At 40.3% G+C, this 16,424-nt stretch overlaps 1 protein-coding gene across 1 annotated transcript in view; it reads left to right on the top strand.

The window, feature by feature from the left end:
• Positions 1–16,424, top strand: part of SERAC1 (serine active site containing 1) — a 58,617-nt gene that overhangs the window by 18,011 nt on the left and 24,182 nt on the right. Inside the window, exons 4-8 of the mRNA XM_011952761.1 lie at positions 681–817; positions 2,324–2,413; positions 4,385–4,516; positions 6,871–6,992; positions 8,034–8,162. Of these exons, the coding sequence (XP_011808151.1) occupies positions 681–817; positions 2,324–2,413; positions 4,385–4,516; positions 6,871–6,992; positions 8,034–8,162 (610 nt within the window). The remainder of the gene's footprint in view (positions 1–680; positions 818–2,323; positions 2,414–4,384; positions 4,517–6,870; positions 6,993–8,033; positions 8,163–16,424) is intronic.

Here is a 16,424-nt window from a genome sequence, read left to right as displayed (position 1 = left end):
AAAAAAAAATTTTTAACTTTTTAAATGTTTTTATTAAAAATGAAAACACAAACCCATTAGCCTAGGCCTACACAGGGTCAGGGTCATCCATATCACTGTCTCCGCCTCCGCATCTTGTCCTACTGCGAAGTCTTCAGGGGCAGTGACGCGCATGGAGCTGTCATCTCCTGTGATAACACTTTCTTCTGGATACCTTCTGAAGGACCTGCCCTAGGCAGTTTACAGTTAAGTAGAAGGAGTACACACTGAAATAGCAATAAAAGTATACTATAGTAAATACATAAATCAGTAACATTTATTATTATCAAGTATTATGTACTCTACATAATTGTATGTGCTAGACTTTTCTAGGATGGGCAGCACGGTGGATTTGTTTACACAGCATCACCACAAACATGTGATTAATGTGTTACGTTGGCTACTCAGTCACTAGGAGATAGGAATTTTTTAGCTCCGTTATAATCTTATGAGACCACTATCGTATATGAGGTCTGTCCTTGAACAAAAAGTCAGTATATGGCACATGACTGTATAAATGTTATATGCATATTTCTGTATACATGTTATGTTTCCCAATAAAAAAGAAAGAAGTTTACTATGACAAACTTAATAGAGAAGAGTAGCTCTTGTGTTACATTTTGATTGTGTATTTATGATGCATTTTTTCTTTTCTCTTTAAGAGGTTCTTTATTTCTTACATATGAAGTTCTGGCCCTGAAGAAAGCTGTGACATTAGATACTCAAGTGGTAGAAAGAGAAAAAATGAAGTCATATATATATGTGCACACAGTTTCTTTAGATAAAGGAGAAAATCATGGTAAGTTTATTGTGAAGTAAGCCTCTCTTTGTGAAAAATGGAAGCTAGTCATTGAATTTAAAAATATGTCTATTTAAAACACAGTATTAGTAGTACAGATTGAGCTAATTCTAAGAATCACCAAACCCTGTGAAAACCAAGTTCCTAAAGAATTAATTAAGGACCAAAGTTTAGACTTCCACATTTAATCTAGGTTTGCAACTCTCCTAAAACTAAGTGAAGTGAAGACTAACTGGCATTTTTAGTCTGAACCTGGAATTCCACACCTTAGTGGAACTGTCAATACAGAGGCTGGCTCTCAGTTTGGCAAGTACAGAAAACATGATTTTATCATTTAGCTCAGTGATATTTCTACTTTAAGGGATGTATTCATGCAAACCAAACACATGAGATACATTCATCAATATGAATGCCAACTCATTTATTATAATTATCTGTCACCAAGGCTAGAAAACCTGTCTTTACTAGTTAGGACACTCCAGTTCTCAATATTTAGGACACATGGAAGCCCTCATTAGTGATCATATGGTTGCATGGTGAACATGAAATTTTACAGCAGGAGTGTATTTTCCTCAACATATGGGTAGCATGGTGAGTCACACACTTGACTCACAGCTGCCTGTTCATACACTGTTAGCCAGAATGTGCCAGTTAACATGATGTTCCTCGAGTGGAGCAGGCTCTACTGCTCTCCTGTGTCTGTCACCCACTGCTCTGTTGCTATTAGTTATCACTTTCTATATTTCAAAATGCTTTTATGGTATTTACAATTTCAATTACATAGATAATTGTTGTTGCTTATAATATACCTGTATAATAAGACTTAATCTCTTTAGTAAAGTATCTCCAAACTTCAGTTTGAGGTGAGCTCATCATGAGGGACATTTTCCTGGATATTGCAAAACCTATGTTGTATGTGAAGATTTTCATTAGCTTTAGTAAGTGTTTTTGTAGTTAGTGTTTTTGTTTTTACTTTTCCCTAACTTGGAGAGCAATCTTATTTTGGAATTGAGAGCTCTGTGTTTCCATAATGGTTTTAGTTGCATCAATAGTGACAATAAAAAGACAACGGTGCTATTTTGTATTTTCTTTGTGAAAAAATTTGGAGTTTATACATTTCTCTTTGAAACACTGGAGCACAGTGTTAAGAATACATTCTTGGGCGGGACGTGGTGGCTCACGCCTGTAATCCCAGCACTTTGGGAGGCCAAGGCAGGTGGATCACGAGGTCAGAAGATCGAGACCATCCTGGCTAATATGGTGAAACCCCGTCTCTACTAAAAATACAAAAAAATTAGCCAGGAATGGTGGCGGACGCTTGTAGTCCCAGCTACTCTGGAGGCTGAGGCAGGAGAAGGGGGTGAACCCGGGAGGCGGAGCCTGCAGTGAGCGGATATCGCACCACCGAACTCCAGCCTGGGCGACAGAGCAAGATTCTGTCTCAAAAAAAAAAAAAAAAAAAAAAGAAGACATTCTTGGTTTTACTTAATTTTATGATCATTTTAGGTATTGCCTGGCAAGCAAGAAAAGAACTTCACAAAGCAGTAAGAAAAGTGTTGGCAACATCCGCCAAGATACTACGGAATCCATTTGCTGGTAAATATCAAATATGTGACTTGGAATCCTTGTCAGTAATCTGAAAGTCATTGGAATGATCAACCTGATACTTTTTTTCATTTCTTATACTAATATTTTTTATTGCTATGGAAAATTAATCAGGCCAGGTGCAGTGGCTCACACCTGTAATCACAGCACTTTAGGAGGCTGAGGTGGGTGGATAACCTGAGGTCAGGAGTTTGAGACCAGCCTGGCTAACATGGTGAAACCTTGTCTTTACTAAAAATACAAAAATAGCCAGGCATGGTGATGGGTGCCTGTAATCCCAGCTATTCGTGAGGCTAAGGCAGGAGAATCACTTGAACTCAGGCGGCAGAGGTTGCAGTGAGCCAAGATCATACCACTGCACTCTAGCCTGGGTGACAGAGTGAGACTCTGTCTCAAAAAAAGAAAAGAAAAGAAAAGAAAGAAAATTAATTAGCATTATTCTCTTGGACTGTATTTAATTTTAAGGGCTTAATGCTTTGGACAATTTTCTTCCTTCCTTAGGTAATTATGAATAAATATGGAGATAAAATATACCCTATTCTCTTGATAAGTGTTTTTTAATTTTAAATTTGTTGGAAAATCACTCCCATGCCTTCTCATAATGAGCATAGTACATCCACAATCATAGATTTCACAATCAGGTTAATCTACAATGTGGAGCTAGATACAAAAGAGCTTATCTGATCTCCTTAAAAAGTTGGCATTGTGAAAATAAAAGGTGAGAAAACTTTCTACAGTTAAGAGACTTTATTAAATCCTGGTTTTAAAAAACAACCTTAAAAAAATTTTTTTTTTTTTTGAAAAATTGGGGAAGCTTGCATATGGAATTAGACTGAATTTTAGATGATTTGGGAAGATTTTTGTTAGTGTTTTTGGGTGCGATAATAGCATTGTGGTTATTTAAGAGAATGCAGGATTGTTCTTAGGAGATTATGCAGGTTGAACTGTGAAAGGGTAAAATGTCATTTTGTCTACATCATCCTTTCAAATAGTTTGGGAAAAATTACATGTGAATATAGATTAAGAAAATATGGTAAAATAATAACAGTTATTGAATCTAGATGTGATGTATGGATGTTAACTTATTCTTTTTTTTCTTTTTTGTGAGACAATCTTGCTCTGTCACCCAGGCTGGAGTGCAGTGGCACAATCTCTGCTCACTGCAAGCTCTGCCTCCCGGGTTCACACCATTCTGCTGCCTCAGCCTCCTGAGTAGCTGGGACTACAGGTGCCTGCCACCACTCCCGACTATTTTTTTTTTTTTGTATTTTTAGTAGCGACAGGGTTTCACAGTGTTAGCCAGGATGGTTTCGATCTCCTGACCTTGTGATCCACCCACCTTGGGCCTCCCAAAGTGCTGGGATTACAGGTGTGAGCCACTGTGCCCAGCCTATGTTAATGTATTCTTTAATTTCTTTCATATATTTGATCTTTTTGAAAAAGTTTTGGGGAGAAAAAGATTTTAAAAATGACCACATATGAAAGACACCAGAATATACAAAACGAAAGCATACATGTTGAACCTGGGCAATGTAACAAGTCCCTGTCTCTAGAAAAAAAAGAAAAAGATTAGTTGGGCCTAATGGTACACACCTGTGATCTCAGCTACTCAGGAAGCTGAGGTGGGAGGATTGCTTGAGGCCAAGAGGTTGAAGCTGCAGTGAGCCATGATCGTGTCACTGCATTCCAGCCTGGGTAACGAAGTGAGACTGTCTCAAAAAACAAAACAAAACTGACCCCTGCCCCCCACCAAAAAAAAAAGCACACACAGTATTCATAATAACTATAAAAGATAATATTACAGAATTGAGAACAAATAATATCAGTTTTTATCAATACCTATATACATGGATTTAACTCTCCAAGTGTAGATTTCAAATATTTATAAATTACTGTCTTAAAGTGAAGATAAAAGTATTATCTTAGCTGTTCACATTGTCTTGGTTTTTTCTTTTTGCGAAGACCCTTTTAGTACAGTTGATATAGAAGATCATGAGTGTGCTGTGTGGCTGCTCCTACGGAAGAGCAAGTCAGATGACAAAACCACGCGACTAGAGGCTGTGCAGGAGATGTCGGAGACCCATCACTGGCATGGTAATGAGACCACCTAAACAGGTGGCAGGTCTTCAGCTGGCTCTTGATTTCCAATGTAAAAGACAAGGGAGTGAGATTCAGGAAGGAAAATAATTCAGGCAGTGTTAGTATGTATAAAAAGTATTTAAAAAAATTTTTTTGTTTTTTTTTTTTGAGACGGAGTCTCGCTTTGTCGCCCAGGCTGGAGTGCAGTGGCCGGATCTCAGCTCACTGCAAGCTCCGCCTCCCGGGTTTATGCCATTCTCCTGCCTCAGCCTCCTGAGTGGCTGGGACTACAGGCGCCCGCCACCTCGCCCGGCTAGTTTTTTGTATTTTTTAGTAGAGACGGGGTTTCACCATGTTAGCCAGGATGGTCTCGATCTCCTGACCTCGTGATCCGCCCATCTCGGCCTCCCAAAGTGCTGGGATTACAGGCTTGAGCCACCGCGCCTGGCCAGGTATTTTAAAAATTTTAAGAAGCTTCAGTGATACGGAAAGTAGAAAGCCTGCTGACCTGGTAGTCAAATGCGTTTGGTAAGAATGAGCTCAAAAATGAGGTATATATATTTGTGTAACTTTCTATCAGAGCAAAGTTTTATTTGGTTACATACTTCTCTGAGAGCAACTCTTGATTCTGATAGTTGCCTAATGTATTTCAGTTTTCTTTGGGTTTCTGTTTAATGAAGTATACTTAATTGCTTGCTACACCATACAATTATATTTGCTTTTACTTTTACAATCTACTTGACTCTAATACTAATAGTTGAATGTACCCAATTTGTATGTGTGTATATCATTTTTAATGGACTATTTGAAATATGTAATTGTGTTTCAAAGTCACACATTTTACAATAAAAATACTTGAAAAAGAACTCATCTGCTCTGGTTATAGTACGTGGACAAAACTATATTTTGTTAGTAGACCTGTCTTGTAAAAATGGGCAAAATAGAAAAAAATAATTTTCTCACTAGGCACAGTGGCTCACACCTGTAATCCCAGCACTTTGGGAGGCTGAGGAGGGTGGGTTCAAGACCAGCCTGGGCAACATGGCAAAACCCTGTCTCTACTAAAAAAATACAAAATTTCAGCTGGGCATGGTGACATGTGCTTGTAATCCCAGCTACTGGGAGGCTGAGGCACAAGAATTGTGAACCCACGAGGCAGAGTCGTTAGTGAGCCAAGATCTGCACTCCAGCCTGGACAACAGCAAAACTATCTCAAAAAAAAAAAAAAGAAAAAAAAAATTCTCAAAGAAAAGTTAAACTCAGAATGAGATCTCTGCAAATTAATTTGTTAATTGGTTGGTGGCTACAATTACAATAATTTATAATGTAAAGTATAAGCTCACTTAATGTTGGTGGAGATTTAGAACAGAAATATTTTTCAAAATTTGCCTTCCAGGGCTCCATTCCAGACTTACTGTATCAGAGAAATCAGAGGAAGTGCCCTGGCCCATAGATTTTGAAAAAGTTCCCCATTTGATTCAGAAGTACTCACCCAGGTTATTATTATTATTATTATTATTTGAGACAGAGTCTTGCTCTGTCACCCAGGCTGAAGTGTGGTGGTACGACCTCCGCTCACTACAACGTCTGTCTCCTGGGTTCAAGCTGTTTTCCTGCTGTGGCCTCCCGAATAGCTGGGATTACAGGTGCCCACCACTACGCCTGGCTAATTTTTGTATTTTTAGTGGACACAGGGTTTCACCATGTCGGTCAGGCTGGTCTTGGATTCCTGACCTCAGATGATCCACCCGCCTCGGCTCCAAAACTGCTGGGATTATAGGCCTGAGCTGCAGTGCCTGGCCAACCCCAAGTTATAAACCGCCATTATTGAAAATAATGTTTGCTTTCATGATTGGAATTTTGTTTTTGGTATATAAAGAATGGTATTTTGTTTTTGATATATAAAGAATGGCATGTTTAATTGAAAGTACTGCTATCTAGAACTGCAGACTAAATATTCATGGGCATTATGAATACCAAAGCACCATAGCATCACCATGGGGCAGTAGGCTTAAATGCAACCTCATGTGTTTCGAGTAGTAGTCGGAACAGCTTTTGAATGCTGGAATTGTTTTAAAAAGAAATTAAATTGGTTCTGACTTCCAGTTTCCACCTTTGAGCTTCCTTTTTTCCGAAAAGTTAGGCTGTGACCCGGTCTCCAGATATATGTTGAGGAGAACTGTGAGATCAGTCCTGGAAATGTAGCTAGCTTATAGGTATTGTAAATGTAGTTGCACTTGGGACATTTTGGATTACAAATTTGCGAGCAGTCTAAAACTTAGAGTGCTTTCAAGTAGTTTGTGCAGTTAGTCTTTACAACATCTATCAGCTGGTTTTGGTATTAACAAAAGATAATGCTTTTTCAATAGATTACCAGTATAGGCTAATTGCTCAAGCCTGTGATCCGAAAACCCTTATTGGTTTGGCACGAAGCAAAGAGAGTGATCTTCGCTTTTTTCTCCTACCACCTCCTTTGCCATCTTTAAAAGAAGTAAGTAAAACAATATTAATAATAATTTAGAGAGTGAAAAATGGTTTAATATATTATCTTCACTTTGGGTACAAAATACTTTAAAAAAGTAGTTGTTGGCTACTTCTCACAAGCAGGTAAACTGGAATGTAAAACTGGAATCATAGTAGTTATACAAATATTTGGTTCCTCAGGAGGGGCTGTTCCTGCTATATTATTTTCTGCCTTTGGGAATTGGGAGTCTCTGTAAACCAGTGGGTGACATGCCATAGCATATCAGCATCCATGAGTTGGTCCCTTCTGAGCTTCTGCAGGTCAGGTTTTCTCAGCCTCAGCACTACTGACATTTTGGGCCAGATAATTCTTTGTGGTAGGGAACTGTTGTGTAAATTGTAGGGTGTGTAGCAGCATCCCTAGACTCTACTCCCTAGATGCTAGTAGCACCCTCTAGTTGTAACAACCAAAGATGTCCCCAGACATTGCCAGATGTTCCTGGGGCAAAATAGCCCCTGGTTGAGAAACACTGCCACAGATTTAAAGCATGCTTCTTGAGTATCTTTCCTAGACTAGAAAATGAAACTCTTAAAACTTACGCGTTTGCAGCTTTTTGAAAAATAGGAAAATGAATATACTAGATATTAATTATTAGAGAAAATGAGATAGTAACAAATTCTGGATTTAAAAAGCAGTAGCTTTAATTAGTAAGGGTGCAATACTTCATTTTGAGTCAAGATGTTGAGAATGTCAAGATGTCAGATGAAAATTCAGAGTTAAAGTTTATAGTGCGTCTCTCAGTTTGAAGTAGCAAACGTGAAAATATAGAATTCAAAATTAAATGATTGTTTATTTACCTGGGTGGGTGACTGTTTTCAAGACTGAAAGCAGTAATTAATCTCTGATATCTCTTTCCCTATATTTCTATATCATATATATATATATAGAGAGAGATGCACATATCATATATGACTTTGATATATATAACAAATATTGGCTTTGAGTCTTGGATATTTTTTGTTGTACTCAATTGTTGAGTATTTATGAAGAATTTTCCTTTCATTTCAGGATTCTTCTACTGAAGAAGAGCTCAGGCAGTTGCTGGCTTCCTTACCTCAAACAGAGCTAGATGAGTGTATCCAGTATTTTACGTCTTTGGCTCTTAGTGAAAGCAGTCAGAGTCTAGCTGCTCAGAAGGTTAGCTCATGTATTCATTCAGTAAATATTTTCGAGTGTCCACTCTTTCCAATGTATTGTGTCAGGGGCTAGCATTCACCCAGTAACTGAGTAAACATGCTAACTTATGGTTGTGTGCCATGCCCTGGGCTGGATGTCAGGGATGACAGGGAGGCAGGTAAATAAACAGTCACAGAGTGTGTAAGAGAGATAAAGATGATTTCAGGAGCCCTTCACTCTGCTTAAGAGGTCATTTACAGCTTCACAGGAAGTAACTCTTAAATTTTACCTTAAAGAATGAGGGCCTGGTGTGGTGGCTCATGCCTGTAGTCCCAGCATGTTGGGAGGCTGACACGGGTGGATCACGAGGTCAAGAGATCGAGACCATCCTGGCCAACATGGTGAAACCCCATCTCTACTGAAAATACAAAAATTAGCTGGGCATGGTGGCACATGCCCATAGTCCCAGCTACCTGGGAGGCTGAGGTAGGAAAATCGCTTGAACCCGGGAGGCAGAGGTTGCAATGAGCCGAGATCACGCCACTGCACTCTAGGCTGGTGACAGAGCGAGACTCTGTCTCAAAAAAAAAAAAAAAAAAAAAAAAGAATGAATAGGGCTGAGCGCAGTGGCTGACAACTGTAATCCCAGTGCCCAGTGCTTTGTGAGGCTGAGGTAGGAGGATTGCCTGAGGCCAAGAGTTTGAGACCAGCTTGGGCAACACAGTGAGAACCCCCGTGTCTATAAAACATTACAAAAAAAAATTAGTTGGACATGGTATCATGTGCCTGTAGTTCCAGCTGCTTGAGAGGCTGAGATGGGAGGATTGCTTGAGCCCAGGAGATTGAGACTTCAGTGAGCTGTGATTGTGTTGCTGCACTCCAGCCTGGGCAATAGAATGAGACCCTGTCTCAAAAAAAAAAAAGAAAAAAAGAAAAAAGAAGAAGAAAAGGCTCTCAGTGAATACTGAATTCTGATATTCTTGGGGTGTTAGCAAGTTTTTCTTTATAAAAATCTCATACTTCTAAGAGAAATCAGAACAGATAACCACCATTATTAACTGCAATAACTGTGTAATCTCAATGAGAGAAACGTATTTTGTCAGTAAAAAAAATCACAGTATTCTATATTCTTTGACCAATTAAATGCATTTTCTCATTTTTCCCTTCTATGAGAAATTAGGGACACATCAGTAGACAGGACCTGTGTAGTATACTTTACGTAATTTCCCCTTTTGGGCCATGTTTTGGAATTGCTTCAGTGAATTATAATGGTTTTTTCTTTTTGAAGCTGAGAGCTCCGTCGTCTGGCCTCTATAGCCCTTTCTGTGCACTGACCTTCTTATGCTTTTAAATTCTGTTCCCAAAGTGGCTAGAAGGTGCCATGGTTTTTTGACAAGATATCCCTGGCTCTTTTTGATTCTTCCTGCCCTACGAGATATGGCTGCTTCTCCAAGGAGATCTGGTTCTTCTTACAGGAAAAGGTTAAGAGTCCAAAACCCAGGCACTAGGTGTGCATAATAGTTCTTCATGAAGGTAGAGCTGGTGGACCCTGGGGGCTCCTAGACACCTAAGTAACAGAGCAGAACAATTACCCTTTTCTCAAAAGGTCTTAAATTTATGGTGATATTTCCAATTCAACTAATTTTCTTTATAATCCACATACCATAAAACTCTTTAAAACTATACAATTCATTTGGTTTTAATATACTCATAGAGTTGTATAATCATTACTCCAATCTAATTCCAGAATATTTTCACCATCCCCCAAAGAATCCCTCTAACCATTAGCAGTCACCACTCATACCCCTCTCCAGCCCCTGGTCACCACGAATCTATTTTTCCTATGGATTGGCCTGTTCTGGACATTTCATATAAATGGAATCATCCAATATGTGGCCTTTTGTGTCTGACTACTTTCACTTAGCATAATGTTTTCAAGGCTTAACCACATTGTGGCATATCAGTGCTTCGTTCCTTTATGGCCAAGTAATAGTCCATTATATGGCTATGCCGCATTTTATTTATCTGTTCATCAATGATGGACATTTGGGTCATTCCTATTCTTTGGCTGTTATATGAGTAATATTTCTATGAACATTCTATCGTTTGGCTATTATGTATGAATAATACTTCTATGAACATTTCTAATTGGAAAAAAAAAACTGTACTGTAAAAGATAGGGAAAAAGCAAAGCATTTTTCCTTCTTTCTCACACCACTTAACACTTCTGACACCAGCAATTCTCCATAAGACACCAGCTCGGTGTCCTTCCATTTAATTCAGTTCTGACGTCTCTACCTAGAGATGGTATCAGAGCCCATAGGTTAAGGGCTCTGTCCCACAGGACTGCCCCCCACTTCGGATGCCAGTCACGTGTTCCAGGTGTGACCTGTGCTTCTGATCAACCAGCCATAAACTGGCAGTGCCCATGACCCCCTCCTTGGGTTTGATTAATTTACTGGGACGACTCATGGAATTCAGGAAAACACCTGATTTATGCTTACTGTTTATTATAAAGGATATGACAGAGGAGAGGGATGGACAGCAGATGGAAGAGATGCATAGGGCAAGCTATATAGGAAGGGGCACTGAGCCTTCATGCCCCTCTGGGTGCATCACCCTCCAGATATCTCCACGGGTTCCGGTATCCAGAAACTTTCTGAACCCTGTCCTTCAGATTTTCATGGCTTTAATCAGTTGGCATGGTTGATTGAATCATTGACCTTTGGTGATCACCTCAACCTTCAGGCCCTGTGTCCTCCCTAGAGGTTGGTGAATAGGGCAGAAAGTCCCTACCCTCTAATCATGCCCTTAGTCTTTCTGGCCACTAGCCCCCTTCTTGAAACTATTTAGGGGCCCTCCAGCCACCAGTCATCTCATTAGCATACAAAAGACACTCATCACTCTAGAGGGAACCAGGGGTGGAGACCAAATATATGTTTCTTATTAGATCTCAATATCAACATTCCTGTGCATGTCTTTGTGTGGGTGTATGTTTTTAGTTCTCTTGAGTATATAACCTAGGAGTGGAATTTCTGGGTCTTATGGTAACTCTGTGTAACTTTCTGAGTAACTTTCAAATGTTTTCCACAGAGACTTTACCATCTTACATTCCCCCCAGGAATATATGTTATTGTCTATCTTTTATTCTAGCCATCCCATTGTGTGTGAAGTAGTATCCTCATTCTGGCTTTGATTTGCATTTTCCTAATGCTTAATGATGATGTTGAACACCTTTTCACATGCTGTTGGCGCTTACATATCTTCTTTGGAGAAATATCTATTCAAATCCTTGGCCCAATTTTTTTTAATCTAGTGATTTTGTTTTTGTTTTTGAGATGAGGTCTCACTGTGTTGCCCAGGTTGGAATGCAGTAGCTCTTCATAGGCAAAATAATTACGTGCCCTACAGCCTTGAACTCCTGGGCTCAAGTGATCCTCCCACCTCAGCCTCCTGAATAGCTGGGTCTACAGGTGTGAGCCACCATGGCTCCTTTTGCTCATTTTAAAATTGGGTTACTTGTCCTTTCGAAGCATCTTTTCATATTGTAGCACCCAATTTATAAATGGGCTTTTGTTTTTTTTGTTGAATTGTAAGAGTTCTTGATATATTCTAGATACAAATCTCTTATTAGATATGTTGAATTGTAAGAGTTGAATTTTTTTGTTGTTGAATTGTAAGAACTCTTTATGTATTCTGGATACAAATCTCTTATTAGATATGTAATTTGCAGATATTTCTCCCATTCTGTGGGTTCTTTTCACTTTCTTGATAGTGACCTGTGCACCCCAAATGTTTTTAATTTTCATGAAGTCTGGACAGGCATGGTGGCTTATGTCTGTAGTCCTAGCACTTTGGGAGGCGGAGGTGGGAAGATCACTTGAGCCCAGGAGTTTGAGAACAGCCTGGGCAACATAGCAAGACTATCTCTACAAAGAAGAAAAACATTAGCCAGTTGTGGGGTGTGTGCCTGTGATCCTAGCTTCTCAGGAAGCTAAGGCGGGAGGAGCACTTGAGCCCAGGAATTCAAGGCTGCAGTGAGCAGTGATCGTGCCACTGCATTCCAGCTTGGGCAACAGAACAAGTCCCTGTCCCTAAAAAAAATTAAAAAATAAAAAACATTTTTGATGAAGTCCAATTTATACATTTTTTTCTTTTGTTGTTTGTGCTGTTGGCATCAAACCTAGGAAACCACGGGCCTGTCATACCAAGTAGTTTCTTATCTAAATCTGTGTTCTTCCCTTCTCTATTCTTATGCCCCTGCTTTTCATCTGGAAGCCAGGGAACCACCTCATTTTCAGCAGGCCTTGTCTAACATCTGACAGTTTCAGCTTGGTTGGGACCAGGCTGTTTACAGACAGGGTCTTGTGGACTCGGGTGCTTCTCTGTGTTCTGCCATAGTGTCTCCCACTCCCATCACTAACTTCTCTCCTGCACCCCCATGTCAGAGCTCCTGAGACCTGGCCTGACACTGTTTAGTTAATATTCCTCTACCTTCTATAGTGTTCTGTAACCTTACCTTTTGCCAAGTGAAGAGAGGGAAAATGGTTTAATACCACCATGCCACTTCTTTTTTTTTGGAGAAGTGGAGTCTTCCACTTCTCCAAAGAAGACTCCAAAGAAGAATGGAGTCTCCCTCTGTCACCCAGGCTAGAGTGGTGCAGTGGTGTGATCTCGACTCACTACAACCTCTGTCTCCTGGGCTCAAGCAATTCTCCTGCCTCAGCCTCCCGAGTAGCTGGGACTACAGGCATGTGCCACCACACTAGGCTAATTTTTTTGTATTTTTAGTAGAGTTGGGGTTTCACCATGTTGGTCAGGCTGGTCTCAAACTCCTGACCTCAGGTAATCTGCTCGCCTTGGCCTCCCAAAGTGCTGGGATTATAGGTGTGAGCCACTGTGCCTGGCCCCACTATGCTGCTTCTTTGTGCAGAATTCTTGGCCTCAGCAGTAAAGAGTTACATAGTTTAAATTGGCCTTGTGCATGTGTATGTGTGTGTTCATAGTTAAAATATCGTGTGTTTGTGTGTTTTAACATTCACCACCTTGGAGAGGACCTGGGTCTTCTGACAACTTCTCCTACCCATTTCAGGTGCCTCATTTTAAAGATCTTCCCCTAACAAAAGTTTTTCTGAAAAAGTAATTCATATGACCTTTTTTTTGAGATGAGGGTCTCACTCTGTCACCCAGGTTGGAGCACGGTGGCATGATCTCGGCTCACTACAGCCTCCACCTTCTGGGCTCAAGTGATCCTCTCACCTCAGCCTCCTGAGTAGCTGGGACTACAGGCGTGTAACACCAGGCCTGGCTAATTTTTTTTGTATTTTTGGTGGAGACAGGGTTTCGCCATGTTGCCCAGGCTGGTCTCAAACTCCTGGCTCAAGAGGTCCACCAAGCCTCAGTCTTCCAAAGTGCTAGTATAACAAGCGAGAGCCACCGTGCCTGGACCGTATGACCTTTTAATTGCATTGTCTTTACGCTACTCCAATTCAGTATATTTAGGAACCATAGATCACACTGGAAATGATGAAACTGACACTTGAAACGTTTCCATTCTACTTGGGCAGATCACAGACACATATAGATCCATCCTTTAAGTAAATAAATTGTTTTTAGTATTTTTTTAAAAAACAGTGAATGCTTTATGTTTAATGAAGCACCTTTGATTTTTCCACTTGGAAGGTACTAGTTTCACTTTGATTTGAGTCCCTGTTCTTTTTTTTTAAAACAAGAGGTAGCATATCTTTAATTAATTTTTCAAATAAATATTTAATTTTAATTCTAATGTCCCATCTCTTTAGGCCAGTAAGCACTGCCTTTTACTTTTTTTTTTTTTTTTTTTTTGAGGCACAGCATCGCTATATTCCCAGGCTGGAGTGCAGTGGCTCCATCTCGGCTCACTGCAAGCTCCGCCTCCCAGGTTCAAGCGATTCTCCTGCCTCAGCCTCCGAAGTTGCTGGGACTACAGGCACAAGCCACTATGCCCAGCTGATTTTTATGTTTTTAGTAGAGACGGGGTTTCACCACGTTAGCCAGGATGGTCTCGATCTCTTGACCTTGTGATCCGCCTGCCTTGGCCTCCCAAAGTGCTGGGATTACAGGTGTGAGCCACTGCGCCTGGCCTCCTTTTCGTTATTCTTATTCCCCCTACTCTGCCTCAAGTTTGTCATGCCTCCTGGATTTCACATATGCCAGGAGGCTGGAGGTGCTGAAATGGCAGGTGGAGAGAGTCCATCTGGTTTGTAGTAATCTGTCTGCCCAGTTTATGACAGACCTGTCTCATAGTGGTCCCCAAGGGCCCTTCAGTGTCACTGTGCTGTTTCTATATAAAACTGCTTTCAAGGTGGGCACAGTGGCTCATGCCTGTAGTCCCAGCTACTGAGGAGGCTGAGGCAGGAGGATACCCCAGTCCAGAAGTTTGAGGCCGTGGTGCTCTATGATAGCTTCTGTGAACAGCCACTGCACTCCAACCTGGGCGACATAGTGAAACCGCATCTCTAAAAAATAAATAAACAAAACTCCTCATGTACGGAGGTGACTGTCAACCCCAGCATACAGCCAACACAATAATGTTTGGTTTTGGAATAGAGTTCTTAACCTTTGAATACCATGGACTCCTTTTGTGATTTAGTTAAGTCTAGGAACTCAATTCTAAATGCATAAAATATAATGCATAAGATGACAAAGGAAACAAATTATATTGAAATAGTGTTATCAAAAGAGAAAATAAATTCTGGTATAATTAATATATGTATTTGTGGATGCATTCAATAATAAAATATATTTAAAACATGAAAGTTGAAGTTAATTAAAATTTTTTTCTAACTTTTTATTTTGGAATAATTTCAAATTTAAATAATTGCAAAAATAATACATTTCATTAAGTTTTACCAATTACTGGCTGGGCGCAGTGGCTCACGCCTGTAATCCTAGCACTTTGGGAGGCCGAGGCAGTTAGATCACGAGGTCAGGAAATTGAGACCATCCTGGCTAACACAGTTAAACCCCATCTCTATTAAAAATACAAAAAAATTAGCCGGGCGTGGTGGCGGGCGCCTGTAGTCCCAGCTACTTGGGAGGCTGAGGCAGGACAATGGTGTGAACTTGGGAGGCAGAGCTTACAGTGAGCCGAGATCATGCCACTGCACTCCAGCCTGGGCAACAGAGCGAGACTCCGTCTCAAAAAAAAAGAAAAAAAGATTCACCAATTACTAACATTTTATCCCATTTGTTATATCATCCCTCCCTTTTACTTTCCTTCTCTCTGCAGATATATTTTAAGGTACCTATTCACATACATTTAATATTTTTCTCCCTGAGCCATTCATTAGGTACAGACATGATGCCCCAAGGACATTCCCTGAAAGAACCACAGTACAGTTATCAATTCAGAAAATTTAATATTGATATAATACTGTTGTGTAATATTCAAATACTCCGTATTTGAATTTTCCCAGTAATTCTTTTATGACAGCTTTTTTTTTTTTTTTTTTTTGGAGATGTAGTCTCACTCTGTCACCCAGGCTAGAGTACAGTGGTACCATCTCGGCTCATTGCAATCTCCGCCTCCCCGGTTCAAGCAGTTCTCCTACCTCAGCCTCCTGAGTAGCTGGGATTACAGGCATCTGCCACCAAGCGTGACTAATTTTGTATTTTTAATATACAGACAGGATGTCACCATGTTGATCAGGCTGGTCTCGAACTCCTGACTTCAGGTGATCTGCCTGCCTTGGCCTCCCAAAGTGCTGGGATTATAGGCGTGAGCCACTGCACCCAGCCTATGACAGCCTTTTTCTTTTTAAAAAATCTATTGCAGGATCTAGTCTGGTATTAAGTGTTGCATGTGAGTCTTGTGTATTTAGACTCCTTTTACCTGAAAATGTTTTCAGCCTTTCTCTGTCTTCATGACATTGATATTTTTGAAGAGTACAAAGCAGTGGTTTGTAGATTGGCCCTCAGTTTAGTTTGTCTTATGCTTCCTCATGTTTAAATTCGGGTGTGCGTTATTACAGGAATACGATAGAGGTGATTTTGTGTCCTTTCCAGTATGTCATGCCCAGAAGCGTGTGATGCCAGCTCACCCCTTATTGCTGATGTTCCCTTTGTTCACTTGATTAAAGTGATGTCTGCCAGTTTTCTCTGCTTGAATGTTAATGTATTTCTTTATTTGAAATTAATACGGCTTGGCCGGGCACGGTGGCTCAAGCCTGTAATCCCAGCACTTTGGGAGGCCGAGACGGGTGGATCACGAGGTCAGGAGATCTAGACCATCCTGGCTAACAC

Source organism: Colobus angolensis, unplaced genomic scaffold (genome assembly GCF_000951035.1).
Source record: "Colobus angolensis palliatus isolate OR3802 unplaced genomic scaffold, Cang.pa_1.0 Scaffold35, whole genome shotgun sequence".
NCBI classification, from domain to species: Eukaryota; Metazoa; Chordata; class Mammalia; order Primates; family Cercopithecidae; genus Colobus; species Colobus angolensis.
The sequence above is the reverse complement of the archived record's forward strand: the minus strand, read 5'-3'. Positions and strand labels throughout refer to the sequence as shown.